The sequence below is a fragment of the Paramacrobiotus metropolitanus genome, unplaced genomic scaffold (genome assembly GCF_019649055.1).
Source record: "Paramacrobiotus metropolitanus isolate TYO unplaced genomic scaffold, Prichtersi_v1.0 Parri_scaffold0000023, whole genome shotgun sequence".
Taxonomy (NCBI): Eukaryota; Metazoa; Tardigrada; class Eutardigrada; order Parachela; family Macrobiotidae; genus Paramacrobiotus; species Paramacrobiotus metropolitanus.
In genome coordinates this window covers 1203847-1219361 of record NW_026570243.1, presented here as the reverse complement: position 1 = coordinate 1219361, position 15515 = coordinate 1203847, and the positions used below count along the sequence as shown (strand labels likewise).

Genomic DNA, 15515 nt, shown 5'->3' with positions numbered 1-15515 from the left:
CGACACGATGCCGGAAGAGCGTAATGATCGTACTTGTAAGATTACACGGACAGATTTAGCTGGCAAACATCATTAAGCCAATCAGTCACGTTCAGCCCAGTGTCGCATATGCGCATCGCCGTTTAATGGATGCCAACGACGAGCGATTAGTCAAAAAAACTGCGACATGCGGCCCAACCGAAGACACTGGCAATCCTCTTCCAAGACACAAACACTGGCAATTTCGACCGGGTAATTTAAACAACATCATCCTTGGTAGGGCTCATTAAGCTGATTATCATATAGTATATCGGTTTTTTTCTTCACGATTGATTGACGTGGGTGAACGCGTCCAGCCACGCCCCCATCGAACCACTTTGCCACGTTCCAGTGCTGATGGATCTACCGGGCCCGCAAAATCCAGCTGTTCTCATAAACAGGATCATGTGGGATTGCGCTGGATCAGTGCATATCAATCCCATAGAAATGCCGCAGCTGTGCAATTGTAAGACTTCGTTGCACGCTACCGGGCATGTTACACCGTCCATACAGCCGACATCCGCTATCCGATTTCACAGTATTGAAGATCCATTTACCGTTATCCAATGGCGAGCATCATCATCATTTGACAAGGCTCGTTTATTCCCCGTACAGTATGGAGGGTATGGATCAGACTGATGCGGATAGTCCCGTTGATTTCAGCTACCACATGCATCCCGAGAAGAACTCAACGAGTCTAGAGCGCACTTTGACATGGTTCACCGGGTTCTCGTGTGCCGCGGCCATCGTCTTAAACGGCCTGATCCTGACGGTGTACATTTTGCAGGCATCGTTGCGCTCGCCGTTCAACGCCTACATCGCGAATTTGGCCGCGGCGGAGATTCTGTACAGTTTACTCGGTACTCCATGGAATATTGTGAGGAATTTGTATGGGTATTGGCCGTTGAGTTTTGAGTTGTGCTCGTTCTACCTGTACGCTAGTTATGTTCTGAATTCGGCTATTCGTTATGGGCATCTACTGGTGACATTCAATCGAGTATGGGCGGTTACGTTTCCAATTCATTACAGGTATACTAGAGTCTACAGCTAAGTTTTCAGTACTGTATTCACTTATTTTGTCGGTAGGTTATTATTGCTGTGAAAAACCTTAAACGATTTTACAAATCTTTTTAAAAGCTTATAGGAGAGCTTTGATTACTTATTTTGTTTCGATCTAATTTTCCACCACTTAAGTTCAACTAGCGTTTGCTACGAAATGACCTGTTATACTGGCGCAGCTCAGGTTGATATCAAATAACTTATGGTCAGCTTCGTCTTTCGTTGTAACTGGTGCACTAACTAAATTTAAATAACAACGGTGGAAAAAGTACAATTATAAAAATTCCTATTGAAAACGGCTAAATTTTGCATACATCGTCTTTTTAAGTCGGTTACATGATAATTATAAGGCTGATTTTGTAAGTATACAATTTTGCCGTTAGGAAGCAACATTCAAGATTATCACGCAGTGCTATCGATCACATGCAAAATCGCTTTGGAGTTGCTGTATTATGATGAAACTGCCAAACTGTCGAAAATGTAATAAAAAATACAATAGTTTTCTTTTTCAGGGAAAAGCATTCATATCCAATAGCCCGTACACTAATCTACGGAACCTGGTGTCTTCTGCACGCCCTGCATTTACCCTTACTAATCCGCGGCCGTCTCCGTCCAGACGAGACAGACGCCTACTGTGTCTTAAACGTCTCCTTCCAGTGGCGTTACTCCATTGTAGTGGAAATTATCGGCTTCTCCGGCACCGAAGTGGTAATGCTGTTGGCCTGCTTTTTTATTCTCTTCAAGGTCATGACCAATCGGTCTAAGCGAGAAGTGCCGGTGAAAAGCGGCAGATTACGACACTCAGCGACGGAAACCGATTCGCTGCATTCGACGTTAACGGTGCAGCAACTGAACCTTGAGAAGAACTCCTGTATGCGGATATGTACGAATACACACAACCGTTTTCTCGTGTACTTGATGGTGGCTGTGATCGTGTGCTGGACACCGAATCATGTCTACTGGTTGATGGTCGGTTTTGGCGGATACTGGAACACGACGTTCTGTGCTATTCAAAACTTCGCCATCATCACCAACTCGTGGCTGAATCCGATACTGTGCTACTTGGCTTTGACAAAGTTTCAAGTTGCTATCAATAGTTTGTTCAAATACCGCAGAAAAGCGAGGTTATGTTGTCCTCCCCATCAATGACAAGCGCACAAAATACGCGCACTTAAAAGTGCACAAGTTTAAGGCTGCGAAGACACTAGTATCTGAAATAGTCACAATTTATATGTGAAAAATATTTTTCTGTGAATTTCTGAGAATGGGAGAGGTTACTTAAACGTAATCACCGGAATACATACGGCGCTGAACGGTTAAAATGAGCACCGTATTGTGAGATACGGTTTCTGCATTAACGTAAGAACTAAGAACACTGCGATGATTGTACGATGATTGTACTCGTATTATGGGCTTCGGCGCTTTGGATATCGAGCATATTAATGGCATACTGCACAGTATTGACTATTAAGTGTATTTGACAAACAGTGCAGCGGGAACGGATTTAGGTGTCCAAACAATGTCCACATAAAAATAATGAAAACGTTAACTGGTCAACGGTTTAACTTTTGATCTGCTAACATGGAAAATGTTCATGCGATTATATCCGATATCGCAAATTTAACTGAAACAGTTAGCTATCAATCTGTATCTTTGCTAAAATCTGTGTAACATCATTTTAGTAATATCCAACATCCGGTTGGCTGTCTTACGGTTTAGGTGAAAGAAAAGGATTCTTCTTCTGATGACATCGTGATCGTTTCGCCTTCTTCAACTGGTGCCTTCATGGGGCATTTAGACAAGTAACCTGTGAGTCGGAGTTTCTCCAGTGGAGCATTGAACAAACTACCCAGTTTGTATACTTCCCCCATGTCATAACGCTCGGGCATTTTCGGATGGCAATCCAGCCATGCCCATAGCCAGTCGTTCTGCGGATCGCGGTATAACCTGGTCATTGCGCTCACGCGCTCGGTATCATTATAACCAGGAATGTTGCTGTCGTCTATGTCCAAAAACTGCAGATCGGGCAAATCAGTAAACGTATCGCGCTCTACAGAAGCCACTGCAGACACACCCCGAAAGAGAATTATCCGAACATTCCGCAATGGAGTGAAATCGCTTTTTTTCAGTACCAACAGCCCCATACAATCCTTAAAGGTCAAATCCAGAAGGTTAATCATATCAAGTGCGGGTATTCTGGATGTGATGTTTGATGATTGGCTTCTCAATACTAGAATAACGACTTGTTGTCCAATTAAACCAATCGTGTCTGGTGAGAAGAAGTCATCGTTCTGAATGGTGGCTTTCACGGCTCGAAGGGGACTACGCTTTTTTATAGCCGAAACTTGTTTCACAAATTCCTGCAACATCTGGCGATGTGTATCCGTTGGTCGTCCACACACAAAAAACCGTTCTTCTCGCAAAACCGCTAGATTCTCAGTCAGTTCATCATAGTTTACGTACCTGCTTGGTAGCGGCCTCTACATTCCAGCAGTCTAGGGTAACGTGACTGTTTATAATTTCCCCGCTGGCATTCTTGAGTAATCCCATTTTGACCAAATATGACACCCAGTTACCCGTCGCTGCAGTCGATCTGTCTACGGCGGACGTCCAGGCATTCACTCCTGTAGCATCTCTTTTATGTCGGCTGCGCGAAGACTTCTGCAGGTAGCGGCAGTTTGACAGAGCTAGCGACTTTGGTCCGCAGTTATTCACAGGCCGGGCATTACATTCGCGCAGCGTCATTGGACTTAGGTCGAAATTCAAAGTGAAATTGAATGGCTGCGGATCTTCTTGGAAACCCTCTTAAAAGGCCGAAATAACATTTCCGTCGTATCAACACCGACTTCATACATACCTCTATACTGAAGTACGTACTTCAAGAAGTATATCTATATAGAGTCGGTCCTGGTTGTATGATTGTATGCACCAAATTTATTAATTCGTTCTCAGCATGATATACAAATACAAGAAATAATTATATGAGCAGTAGTATACTAAGACGAAGCTGGAGTAATATATGACACCGTAACAACCGTATACGTACCTGCCAGTTGCCACAAAAGAAGCGAAGGAAGAATCACCAAGTGCAGCTTGCGCTTAGCCCAATTGTCAATCAACATTCTTTACAATAACGTTTTACCCCAAACGCACCAGTATCTGTACATGCAGAACAACTGAACCAGGTTTTCGCTCGTACAGTTGCAGTATCTGGTGGCTACCGGTAACTGCTGAACTTTGCTGGGAGAATCTGATACGTAACGGTTTCCGAAAGGTGAAAACTGAATGGATGGGTCGCTTTGGCGTTTCAGTTGACTCTGATGATCAGCCACGTGTAAATTTTCCTGGAGAAAAAAATTTGACTGGAGCTAAACTTTGTCTCGCAAGTCATAACATATATTACCATTTGCTTGGAGAGTTTGATAAAAATTTTTACTATTTGCCCCGAGGAAATCACTACGCTGCTGGCCTTCTTACTCGTACATACTACACTGCATTCTTGAGTTTCGGATTTTTATTCTCACCATTGTTACAACAAATTAAGAGTCATGCGTTGTTCACTTGCCGGCATGCCGGTGTAACGGTTGAACTTGAAACTCGGCGCTAAAGGTTTGGTCGTCGGAGTTTACAGACTACAGAATTTAAAGGAACGACCAGAAACACTTCCGACGCACAGCCTCTCGCGTTTTGGCCCTTAACCACTAAAAAACATTTCATTGCATTGGTAGCATGCGTGTATACTCTTAAAAAATAAATCGAAAAGGACATGTCTTACGGTTATCGCGAAACTTACGCACAACTCCGGTACGCATAAACTTACTCCGGTGCGCGAAACTTACGCACAACTCCGGTAAATGAGGATGCCTGGATAATACATATGATTATGTGAAAACACAAAAATGGTTGCGCAAAATTTAGTGAAAATATAAAGCAACATCCAGAACACTTGTTGACGCACCGCATCATATGCATTACGCAGCAGATGAAACCGGCTACGTTTTCCAAGTTCCAGCACACCCCTTTTGAAATCAATATGCGCAATCCTTTAAATTAAAATGGACTGACATTGCAAAGAGTGTAGAATATCTCTGTCAGTGAAGATACTGAAGATATTTAAGTAGAAAGGGCTCTTTCTGAATCCTGCAGTCCAGACGTAACATGATCTGCTTGTGTGGGCGCACTAGCACACTGTCACACCATGAACATTCAATTTTCCGAATTTCCGTCAAACGGTTTCTCCGGATCATCCACGCTGTAATACTGACACCGGGCGACCTGCCGAATAATCCGTGTTGGTTGATCTGCAGGTCAGCACCAGAAATGTAAGGTCTTAGTAGTTTTTGTATCGTACGGGAGCTTTTGCATAGTTTTGCACCATTTTTGCACGCTAATGCAGTATAGGCATATTTGCACTTGCAGGCTGCACTCAACTTGTTAGAATTTCGATTGTAAAATCTTTTACAACTTACAAGCGCTCGCACCCGTTGTCGTGGTCCTAGTATCGTGGCTGGTTCTCTTCCTTGTACAAGATATTACCCAACGCTGTCAGGCTGAACCGAGGGAGCGAGACATCTGTATGACCTTTAAATTTCTTTTCGTCTGTCTTATCGACCGCGTACTGATTTCTTGCGGGTTGATTTGCGATACACAGAAAATGTTCCGACAAGCTTTCCTGTAGTCCTTATTGAGTATTAAAAACATTATCTGCAAAAAAGAATAAACGATAAAATTTTGTTTATCGCCTGCTAGTAATTCACTTGAAGGCCCTCACCGGGTGTCCACTGTATCCTAGTATCTGCAGCGTCGTCAGCCAGACAATCACAGCTGGCTGACGCAACATCACATAGGGAAAGAACAGCGTCACAACCGTCATTGGTATGAAACAACAAGCGTAAAAAAGAAACGATCCGCACAGCATTTTAGCGATGGCAATTCGCTTCTGCATTCGTTGAGTCTGCGCAGTCTCCCGTGAACATAACACTTTTAAGGCAATAATTAAATATAAGGCCCCTTGTAAACCCAGAGGAATGTACGTCCCAACAACTCCCAGAATTGGTGACCATCCATCACCGTTGGATTGACCTCCACAGTTGTAAAACGGTGGAAATTTCCCAAATAACTGACCGAAGCCGAATAAGGCCGGAATATATACCGCAAATCCACAAGCCCAACTGAAAATTACTGCACTTATTAAGGCCGGTTTTGTCGTCAGCCAATGATAGTTATGAGGATAGACAACCGCGATAAATCGGTTCGCCACCACTACCAGCGAAGCAAAGCATTCGGTTCGAAAGAAACTGAGATGAATGTACATGAATGGTGTGCAGCTGATTTTCATCGGGAAGTTTAGGTTGGACACTTTGGCGAAAAGGTCAAGTATGTAGATCGGATGTGTGCAGCCGCAAATGATCACATTGACGAACAACAAATGGGCTATTAACAATCCCGATCCGTGCCTTAAGGTTTCATTGCGCAAAATCACGAGTATAAGCATTATCATCAAGATTGTTGCGATGGATGCGCACAGTACATACAATGTAAACCAAGGATACACAATGGCCGCATTTAAAATCACTTTTGATGTTAAATTTTCAACGGTTGAGATGTTCTTGAATGGCGACATAGCAAAAGTTATAAAGATAACTGTATACAGATGAGAGTGGACAAGAATAAATCGAAATTAAATGATGTTGTACTAATTATTACTGTCGTAGACACTGCAGTGTACTGAGTATCCAAGAGTCCAGTTTTTAGGCTGTTGAATAATTTTTAAGACGCTGAGTCGCGATAACAAAGTTAGCCGGAATTAGAGATTACACTGGAAAAATTCCGGCTTTGCATGATACATTATCCAGTGCACGCCTGCATGTTCGCATGATCTACAATTACAGGTCTTCATAATTCCCTTAGGTCACGATAGTGTCAGCTTGTCCGTGGGTGGCGAATTCCAAGTGCAGGAAAAACACTAAAGTATCACATGTACAGTAAGTACATTATCCATCTATTCTAATAATGCAAGATTTGAGAATTCCAGTAACTGATATTTGTTAAAATTTTACCGCCTACATTACGATTCCCAGAAAATCTGGGGCTGTTCTTCCAAAGCACTATGGCAAACACCGGACGTCACTTGTGTAGCCTGAATGACATACACATGGTACATGTACTTCTATTGCAGTTGTCGAGGGCGTAGAAACTAGCTTTCAAAGAAATCGTAGCTCAAAATCCTACTGGTGCGTACACCTAACTGAAGAGGATGTCTTCACCTGGGAATGACATATTACCGGTAATGAGCGATTAATTCTTTTTGGGATGTTGCAGATATGAATCCCTAGTGACGAATGCATGGTCAGCGTCGTCGACAATTATCTAAGTCTATATATATGACAACCTTAAGATCTTTTCATGTGTAATCAAGCAATGTGACTTGCCTTGCGGTCAATGCTGTGTTAAAATATCAATATCTATAGGAGAGCTATAATTAATGCTGTACTTGTCGGCTAAAGTTAACCAATCCCATTACACCGCTAAATGTACTAGTGTAGAATACAAAGAATGATGTGCAAAGTACCAGGGATCTTCAACCGTTATAAACTTCAAACGTACTGTATGTATGTACTGTAATTACAGTACTTAATGGAACGCTCTGCATAGCGTTGTCGCCTTGAACCAAAACGTTTTTTATTAAACATGGAAACACATTTTTGGTAAACTGATAACAATTAGCGCACAAAATGACAAAGCAGCTGTGTTAAAATGGCAAATCACATTCTTACTGCTTCGCAGAGATTAAGTACGTATAAAAAATACAAGTATACCATAGTCAACATCGGAAACTGAAGGTCTGATAGCCCCGTAATCGTTATCATCCGCTGTATTTATGTGGGCAGCTCTGAAATGATGAAATACAGGGGTTTTTTTATTCCAAGCATGTGAACCATATTCTCTAGGGTAAGGAAAGTGACTTACTCATAATCAGTAACGCGATTAGTCCGAAAAGTAGCTGCAAAAAGAAAAAAACATCAGTTCATCGAGTTCAGGATATTATGTTTTCCAAGCTTCGAAGATCGTAGTAACTGTACTCGTACATGTAATTCGCGCGGCACGAACTGCCTACATCTGCACTTAGAAATGAAGAACTAGAAGAAGTCAAATCGTCTCTAAAAACTTTAAATGACACTTACCGGCAACAATGTGTTTATCTCATCTGAAAAGTAGAATAAGTGATTAAAAGAGCAAAACTGTATCAAGGTGACTTCGTCTTACCGCCGTTTCCGGATCCTTTAGCCAGAAGATATTTGAGCTAAAACGCAAATCACACAAAATATTATGCATTATGGGATGCCGCTGTCTACTGTTACTTTACGAGATACTCGCACTTCTACAATATGTGCAGCTAAATACAGATTCACGTGCACTTTAATACAGTAGAACGAACTACAGAATAATACATGCGAATATTCGAACCATATAATTTACTATATAGAATATATGCGAATCATCGCCCCGTAGAACAAAAACTTACCAGCCCATCATCGTCACCTCCCCATCCTTTCACTAAAACTGCATGCTGAAAATATATTCAATTGATCCTTACTTTGAAGAATCAAAAAGGAAAATTTATACTTGCCCCCCATCCACCGCCACCTAAAAATGCAGCCCTTCTATAATCCGGTTGTGATTTCATTCAATTTTAAATGCGTGTCTAGTAAATGCACGTTCGCGTTTGATTTACGTAAATCTTCCGAAACTTCAGTGTTCATTGGACAGTGGTTTCACGTATAGTATGTTTGTATAATATGACACCGCTTTTATAATCACAAGAAATTTGACATTGCTTTACCCCAGCAACAATGTCCGCCTCCTCCACCACCACCTCCTCCCCAGCCCCATCCCCATCCGCCCCAACCCCATCCACCACCACCATAGCCGCCTCCGCCTCCGTAACCACCATCTGTAAAACAAATCCCAAATAAAAAGTTATAACAAAATCCTTTCGCACTAGGTCCGCTCTCACAAAATGGATCGGCTCATGCTGATTTAACAATAAATGCATATACAGTTATACACTACATGACCTTACCGCGTGCCGTTCGGTTCATATTGTCGCCTAACTCGGTGACCTTTGCCGTAAGGTTAGGATGGCTGGCCATAATCGGTCTAATAAACGGCTGCATCTGCACGGCTAACTCTACGAGTGCCCTCTGCTTGCTGAGCCGGTCAGTGGTATTTTCTCGCAAAACCTGCAAATTAGGCACAGCATTCTTGATCGCTAGCCGTAGATCGCTCTCCATGGATCCGTTGCCGGTGAACACGATGTTGTAGAGTTCATCAGCCAGCGATGTCCCGGATGTTGCAGCCACCGCGGAAGAAAATTCAGCCGGTGTAACGGATGTCATTAAAGTCGTGGTTTGCACCGGTGCTCCCGTGGCAGTTGTACTGTCGTACATCCTTAGCAGGAGCAGTTTCTTCAGGTAGAATATGTCGTTCTTTGATCGCACTTCATTCAATTCATTGGCATTTGTGGATAGTAGGATACTCCATAATATGTAGGTTGGTAGAAATAAAGAACTCTGCAGAACCGATACCCCGATACACACGTTACCAAAGAATGTAAGCCAGTGAACAACATTAAAATGCAAAGAGCAGCTTGTTCATTTTTTGCATTTGTAGGTAACACATTTACAGCTGAGCTGTGAGATATTTGGAAGCAATACCTGAACCAATGTAATGCTGTCCCGGATGAGGGCATACCTCAGGTCGTCCATACAAGCCATGATTTAACAGGAATACGCCCAATATTTTAGTTATGCGAATAGTAGGTCAATGCACGTATTGTATAATAATGCTGAAACTGAAAGTACGAACACTTTTACAAAGCTTTACCGCTTTGTTAGTCCATAATGTGGGCACCTCATCGGCGCGCGTAATGTGAACCAGCCAAGATAATTCGGTAAATTTCAGAGAGCAAATTTCTAAATTAACACCAGCACTTCATATTTACAAATCTACATTTACAGTTTATCAGTCTAATGACCATTCTACACAAAATTTTTACAACGACATTTGCTCAATTACCTGGTACCGATCAGACCTAGTCCTACGTACCATTGGTAACTGTTATCTGCATAATATGATATTGTGGCGCATCGGTAATCTTTTACACCTACGTTGAGGTAACACTGAAAAGCGAAAGCAGTCCTACCGTGGCGAATAGGTAAAGTTAACGCAGTAATTTTAATTGTCGTATTAGCGGATGAGGTCGAATGGCAACAAAGTGAGCGTAAACAATTTAACTATGACTGCTGCACTTTCTTTGATGGACATATTCCAAACTGCAGCCATCCATACGACTGATGATACGAGTACGGCAGATACTCTTATTTGTGGTTTGTTTTGCTTTTCTCATTTTTATACGTTCCGCTATTTAATGTACGCTAAAATCTGGGAAGATTCTTTGTCAATCTCTTTGTTATTTTTACACCCTTAGTTTATTTTGACCTAGCAGAATTTCTCAGTCTCTTAACCTCTATCCTTTAAAATGAAACTTGAACTGCTTCCGCACATGTAATATCCAGTTCGACACACAGGTGTGGCGGGAGACATGACCTTTTAATTGACGGGATGGTTAACTGAACACTAGCTGTAAGCTAAGCGCACCGGAAGATGTGCTTACGCATGAAGCTGAATGAATGAATGGAAACTGATTTGTAATTTATGGGGTATCTGCGACCAGCGCCAGCGTACACGTGTGAAGGGCGAACAGGCGCAAAAATAATTATCTCGGTGCTTAAACGCTTCCAGCAATTTGAAATTTCAAGTGTTATTAAAATATCCACCCATGTTACTGATCTCACAAGTATTTATTTATGCATGTACGCAGGAAATGACGAAAACCAGAGCTCGAGCAAATCGTCTACACGAAATTTAACAAATAATTTCTTGTAAGCCCGATTCCCTTGTGTGCGTCACATCCGATAGTTTTAGATTGCCGTCTCTCCCCGGGACGGATGAGTTCGCGAAAGGGTCTTTTGTGGACCGATATGTGCCTTTCCAAAGAGGTTTCGACAAGCCTTCCGGTAATCTTTGTTTAGCGTCAGAAACACCACCTATTCGACAGACAACGATGGGAAATCCTTTTTACACAGAAACAGATATTGCTAGCACACGTGAGATTATGATAATACTGTGCATTGTCTGTGTCTATGCAGCATCGTCTATGCAGTATAGACGTCTATGTACTAAAATGTATGCCGTAATTGGCAAGTAAAGTTTTTATATACGGTACATATACATAAACAAATCATTGTTAAATTTTTGTTTCGTTTCTCGCTTAAATTCTCCGGTGTTTTTAAAGTCTTGTTATTACTGCCGGTTAGCACTTATAAATAAAAATATGTCCATTTGTAAAATTAAACCTTACCGGATGCCCACTGTATCCCAGCATCTGCAACGCCACCAGCCACATTAACACTTCGGGCCGCCGAAACACCACTAAGGGAAAAAACGACGCCCCAACGGTCATCGGTACAAAGCAGCAAACGTAGAAAACAAAGGAACTACACAGCATCTTCGCAATGGTGATCCGTTTTTGCATTCTCTGGTTGCGACTGGCGTCGCGGTTGCACAGGATACTGAGCGCGATCACCAGGTACAAAAACCCCAGCGTCCCTAGCGGAATGTATGTTCCGAAGACCGCCAAATGCGGCAGCACCGAATCACCGTTTGACCGTGAACCGCAACTGTAAAACGGCGGAAACTTTCCATATGTCTGTCCGATACCAAATATTGTCGGGCTGTAAATAAGAAATCCACACACCCAACTCATGACGATTATCGCAATCACCGTTGATTTCTTCATCATCCAGTGATAGTAGTGTGGTAAGACAATCGCAAAGAATCGGTTGATTGCCATCGATAAGGAAGCAAAACATTCAGTTCGGAATAAACTGAGATGGATGTACATGAAGGCAGTACAATTTAGATGTATGGGTTCCTGAGGATTGTTGACCTTTAGGAAAATCCCGATTAAATAGGTCGGCTGGGTGAAACCACAGATCAAAAAATTGACAAACAGCAAATGTGCAATCAGCAAGCCCGATCCATGGCGTAAGCTTTCGGTACGAAAAATCACCACCAGCAACAATATGATCAATATTGACGATACGGATGCGCAGGAAATATTAAAACCGAACCAAAAATGCAATGCCGATAAGGATAAATCTATTGATATGGTGGAATTAGGCAAGGAAATGTTCTTCACGGTTGACATGGCGAAAGGTCACTAATACCCACTGGACAGCCGATACCGTAATGCGTACTCCTGTTTCTAGAAATTCTTCCGAAGTCTAGAAAAATACAACGGAAGCTTAATTAAAAAGCACGAAATGTATCCTGGACGAGGTCAAACAGGTTTCGAAATATGATATATATGGTAGGGAGGAGCGCGATCCTCTGTTGATAAGCCAAGAGCAATCCGTAATTGCTAATACAACCACCCCGGTTCGTCGATTATCCGTATCACATTAACAATTTTGCCGGTATTATTGCCGGAAGTGAAAAGCCTGTTACCGCGTATAGCTCGCACACATCGCTTGCAGTCTGATTAGTTACCGCATTCTTTTGTTTGTAATGTCATCATTAGTTGACGACACCTTTTAAGGAGCGCTATGGAGAAGGAACATCCCCCTGCGCGAGGAAATAATGATTCCAAACACTGGTAGCACACTGGTTGCGGATCCCATAATCCCACGCTATTACTGGATCGAAGCACAATAGACTGTATTTCTAAGACTGCGTAAATATGCGTGCATCACAGCATAAGACTGTGGTTTCTAGCATGCAAAGTCTGTATACAGATGACTCGGCGTTTTTAAAGTGTCAGGCCGGTCGCCATGGCAGCCTACGAGATGGCAGCCAGCGACAGCCCAGCTTCCGGTGTGCAGACTCACAAACGGAGTCGCACTCGCTATCGTACGCCGTATCGGCCTCGACTCAGGCTCGGCTACGCCTTGCCACACCTACGGCTTTACGTCTCGGCCAATCAGCGTTCGTTCGCTCGTGTTGGATCTGCCCAGTGCTGCCGATAGGCATTTTTCTATGTTACGGCTCATTCAGCCGCTCATTCCAGTTTAGTCATGATTTGCCCCTCGCGCTGGCCACTTGCCATGCGTTTTGCCCATGCTTTACCGTTGTACACAATAAAGCCTCGTTCACTCACGATCGTGAGCCCTCTGTGCTGTGCTGCTGATATGGTAGCAGCTCCTGTGTTTTCCTTCTACGGAACCTTCTGAGACACGGTGTAGAACTACAGCCGTAACGGCCGACGAGAAGATAGGGGAGAACCGAACGGTTCCCATCCCCATCTGATCGCCGCCAGCCTAAACGGTCTGGTTTCTCTGGTCTCTCTTGCGGGCAGAAAGCTCCAGCGAACCCTCTTCCTGCGCGCGGACGGAACGATCTTGCGCGGACGACCTTTGGACGGACTTTGCCCGGGTCGATTGGCGGCTACCGCGGATCCCCCGACAGAACGTACGGCACGGACCAAGCGGACCCTCTCAACCTCATCAATCGGGGTCGCCTTTGCCTTAAGTGGCACCCGCAACTTTAACGGCGCGGGATTCACCGGACGAACAAGCGGATTCACACGGATTTACCCGGTAAATAGGGTCGACTGACCCTCGGTAAGCCGTGTAGAGCCTCTAAAGACCCGATATAGCCGGGCAATTTTGATTTTTCACCGCCGAAAACTAGTTTCGGTCGGCTAAAAACCTTTTTCACCCGGAGAAACGGGCTTAAAAACATCTTTTACGGGTAAAAATAGGGTTAGCCAAACTTACTAGGTCGGACCCTCGGAGCCTCAGTGTAGACCCTCTGAGCCTCGGTGTTTAACCTTTCCGAACTTTCGAAAAATTACGGGAATAACTTTCCCCCGGCTAAATTGATTTTTGGTCGGCTAAAAATAATTTTTCAGAATTTTCTACTATTTTTCCGAATTTTTCCATCTCGGAAAATTAATTAATTCAAATTAAAAATAATTGTGACGTCACGACGGCCGGTTTTGCATTATAAAATTTGACCAATCAGGATAGCGGGGAAATTCCCTATGCTATAGACCCGTAGTGAGTCATAGTTTTTTGGAATTTTGCACGCGGCGCGTAGAATCGTGACGTAGGCGGTAATCTGCAAGACCACTTAGCGGTGTGTGACGTCATAGCGGTCAGTGCTGTAGTATAGGACGTACGTAAGCTGTACCCTGTATTGACAACAGTACTGAGTTGCAAGTAGTACAAGCACACCCACACCATTACCCCTCACCCCACCGGACCTCTGCCCCCCCACCGGACCTTAGCCCCCCCACCGGACCCTCGGACCTTCAATAGGCAAAAAGCCTCATCAACCTCGGACAAGTCCCCAATAGGGATAGTCTGACTTTTGGCCGAAGGGGTAACCCAGAGGCTACTTCAAGGCTCCAATAGAGCCACCACCGAAGATGTCCGGTCGAGACAACCCATACGAACGAAAGTTCGATCAAGGCTACGCCCGACGTGACAATGCAGGCGGGTACACCTTCCGTCATGCTGGCCCGGGTAACGAGCCTCATTCGTCGGACTCCAACCGATCGAACAAGTCCGGCAAATCAAACCAGTCAACCAAATCGGCCAAGGAGAAGCGAGATGCACGGATCCTGGCGAACGACTTTACCCAATCGCCGGAGGATAGCTTCGAGGACGCACACGACCGGACGTTCATCGAGCTACCACAGGCTGAGTCGGAGGTTCTGCATGACCCAATAGGTCAAACTGCGAACTCCGAGCCTGCGGCTGGACTTGTGCACCCAATAGGTGCCTCGCCAGTCTTTTTCCCGGCCATCACCCCGGACAATGAAGCCTCGAGCCCGGCGCCAAGCAGCTCCGAGGTGTCACCAGACATGGGTGACCCTGTGCAGCCCCGACAGGGCAGCCTGGCTGGACCTAAACCGAGGCAAGGCCAGATGAGCCCGAGCCAAATGAAGGGTACGGCATCACCGACACGGGGGGTGACCCACAAGACGGGTTCACTGACTAAGTCCCCACCGACCCTGGCTCAAAGCCCCAAACCAACGGGCAATAACCCAAAATCTTCGGACAACAACCAGAAATCAACGTCGCCGGACCCGAAGCAACCCTCGAGGGCTCCGAAGGCGACCACACCGGACCCAAGGACCCTCAGCGGGACTCCAACTCGGACTTCGAACTTACCGAAACCGACCTTGGGAACTTCAAAGTCACCATCAGGGAGGACACAGCCGTCGAAAGTCTCGGGTACCGAGGCTAATCGACCCTCGGGTACCGGGGCTAATCGACCCTCGGGTACCGAGGCTAATCGACCCTCGGGTACCGGGGCTAATCGACCCTCGGGTACCGAGGCTAATCGACCCTCGGGTACCGGGGCTAATC

General features: G+C 44.4%; 5 protein-coding genes and 2 long non-coding RNA genes across 7 annotated transcripts; 1 reads left to right on the top strand and 6 right to left on the bottom strand.

Moving 5' to 3' along the window:
- Positions 1 to 400: 400 nt before the first annotated feature.
- LOC129587100 (5-hydroxytryptamine receptor 1B-like) lies at positions 401 to 2425 on the top strand. The gene is made up of 2 exons (XM_055480692.1): positions 401 to 1047; positions 1590 to 2425. Exons 1-2 carry the CDS (start codon positions 512 to 514, stop codon positions 2224 to 2226), a joined length of 1173 nt encoding a protein of 390 aa, XP_055336667.1. The 5' UTR covers positions 401 to 511; the 3' UTR covers positions 2227 to 2425.
- Positions 2426 to 2502: 77 nt separating this feature from the next.
- On the bottom strand, positions 2503 to 4451 carry LOC129587101 (uncharacterized). The gene is made up of 3 exons (XM_055480693.1): positions 4124 to 4451; positions 3541 to 3881; positions 2503 to 3437 (listed from the first exon to the last, which is right to left on the bottom strand). The coding sequence occupies exons 1-3, from the start codon at positions 4197 to 4199 to the stop codon at positions 2793 to 2795; spliced, it is 1062 nt and encodes a 353-aa protein (XP_055336668.1). The 5' UTR covers positions 4200 to 4451; the 3' UTR covers positions 2503 to 2792.
- A 209-nt stretch (positions 4452 to 4660) lies between these two features.
- On the bottom strand, positions 4661 to 5366 carry LOC129587194 (uncharacterized). Its single transcript, XR_008690285.1, has 3 exons — positions 5036 to 5366; positions 4871 to 4941; positions 4661 to 4778 (listed from the first exon to the last, which is right to left on the bottom strand). It is a non-coding gene; the product is annotated as an uncharacterized LOC129587194 (long non-coding RNA).
- Positions 5367 to 5830: 464 nt separating this feature from the next.
- On the bottom strand, positions 5831 to 6577 carry LOC129587042 (uncharacterized). Its single transcript, XM_055480618.1, has one exon. The coding sequence runs from the start codon at positions 6575 to 6577 to the stop codon at positions 5831 to 5833; it is 747 nt and encodes a 248-aa protein (XP_055336593.1).
- A 1252-nt stretch (positions 6578 to 7829) lies between these two features.
- LOC129587197 (uncharacterized) lies at positions 7830 to 8645 on the bottom strand. The gene is made up of 5 exons (XR_008690286.1): positions 8603 to 8645; positions 8344 to 8380; positions 8262 to 8284; positions 8047 to 8080; positions 7830 to 7969 (listed from the first exon to the last, which is right to left on the bottom strand). It is a non-coding gene; the product is annotated as an uncharacterized LOC129587197 (long non-coding RNA).
- Positions 8646 to 8894: 249 nt separating this feature from the next.
- LOC129587041 (protein FAM98B-like) lies at positions 8895 to 10042 on the bottom strand. Its single transcript, XM_055480617.1, has 3 exons — positions 9795 to 10042; positions 9161 to 9650; positions 8895 to 9031 (listed from the first exon to the last, which is right to left on the bottom strand). Exons 1-3 carry the CDS (start codon positions 9852 to 9854, stop codon positions 8895 to 8897), a joined length of 687 nt encoding a protein of 228 aa, XP_055336592.1. The 5' UTR covers positions 9855 to 10042.
- A 1018-nt stretch (positions 10043 to 11060) lies between these two features.
- Positions 11061 to 12349, bottom strand: LOC129587040 (red-sensitive opsin-like). The gene is made up of 2 exons (XM_055480615.1): positions 11501 to 12349; positions 11061 to 11186 (listed from the first exon to the last, which is right to left on the bottom strand). Exons 1-2 carry the CDS (start codon positions 12347 to 12349, stop codon positions 11061 to 11063), a joined length of 975 nt encoding a protein of 324 aa, XP_055336590.1.
- Positions 12350 to 15515: the final 3166 nt, after the last annotated feature.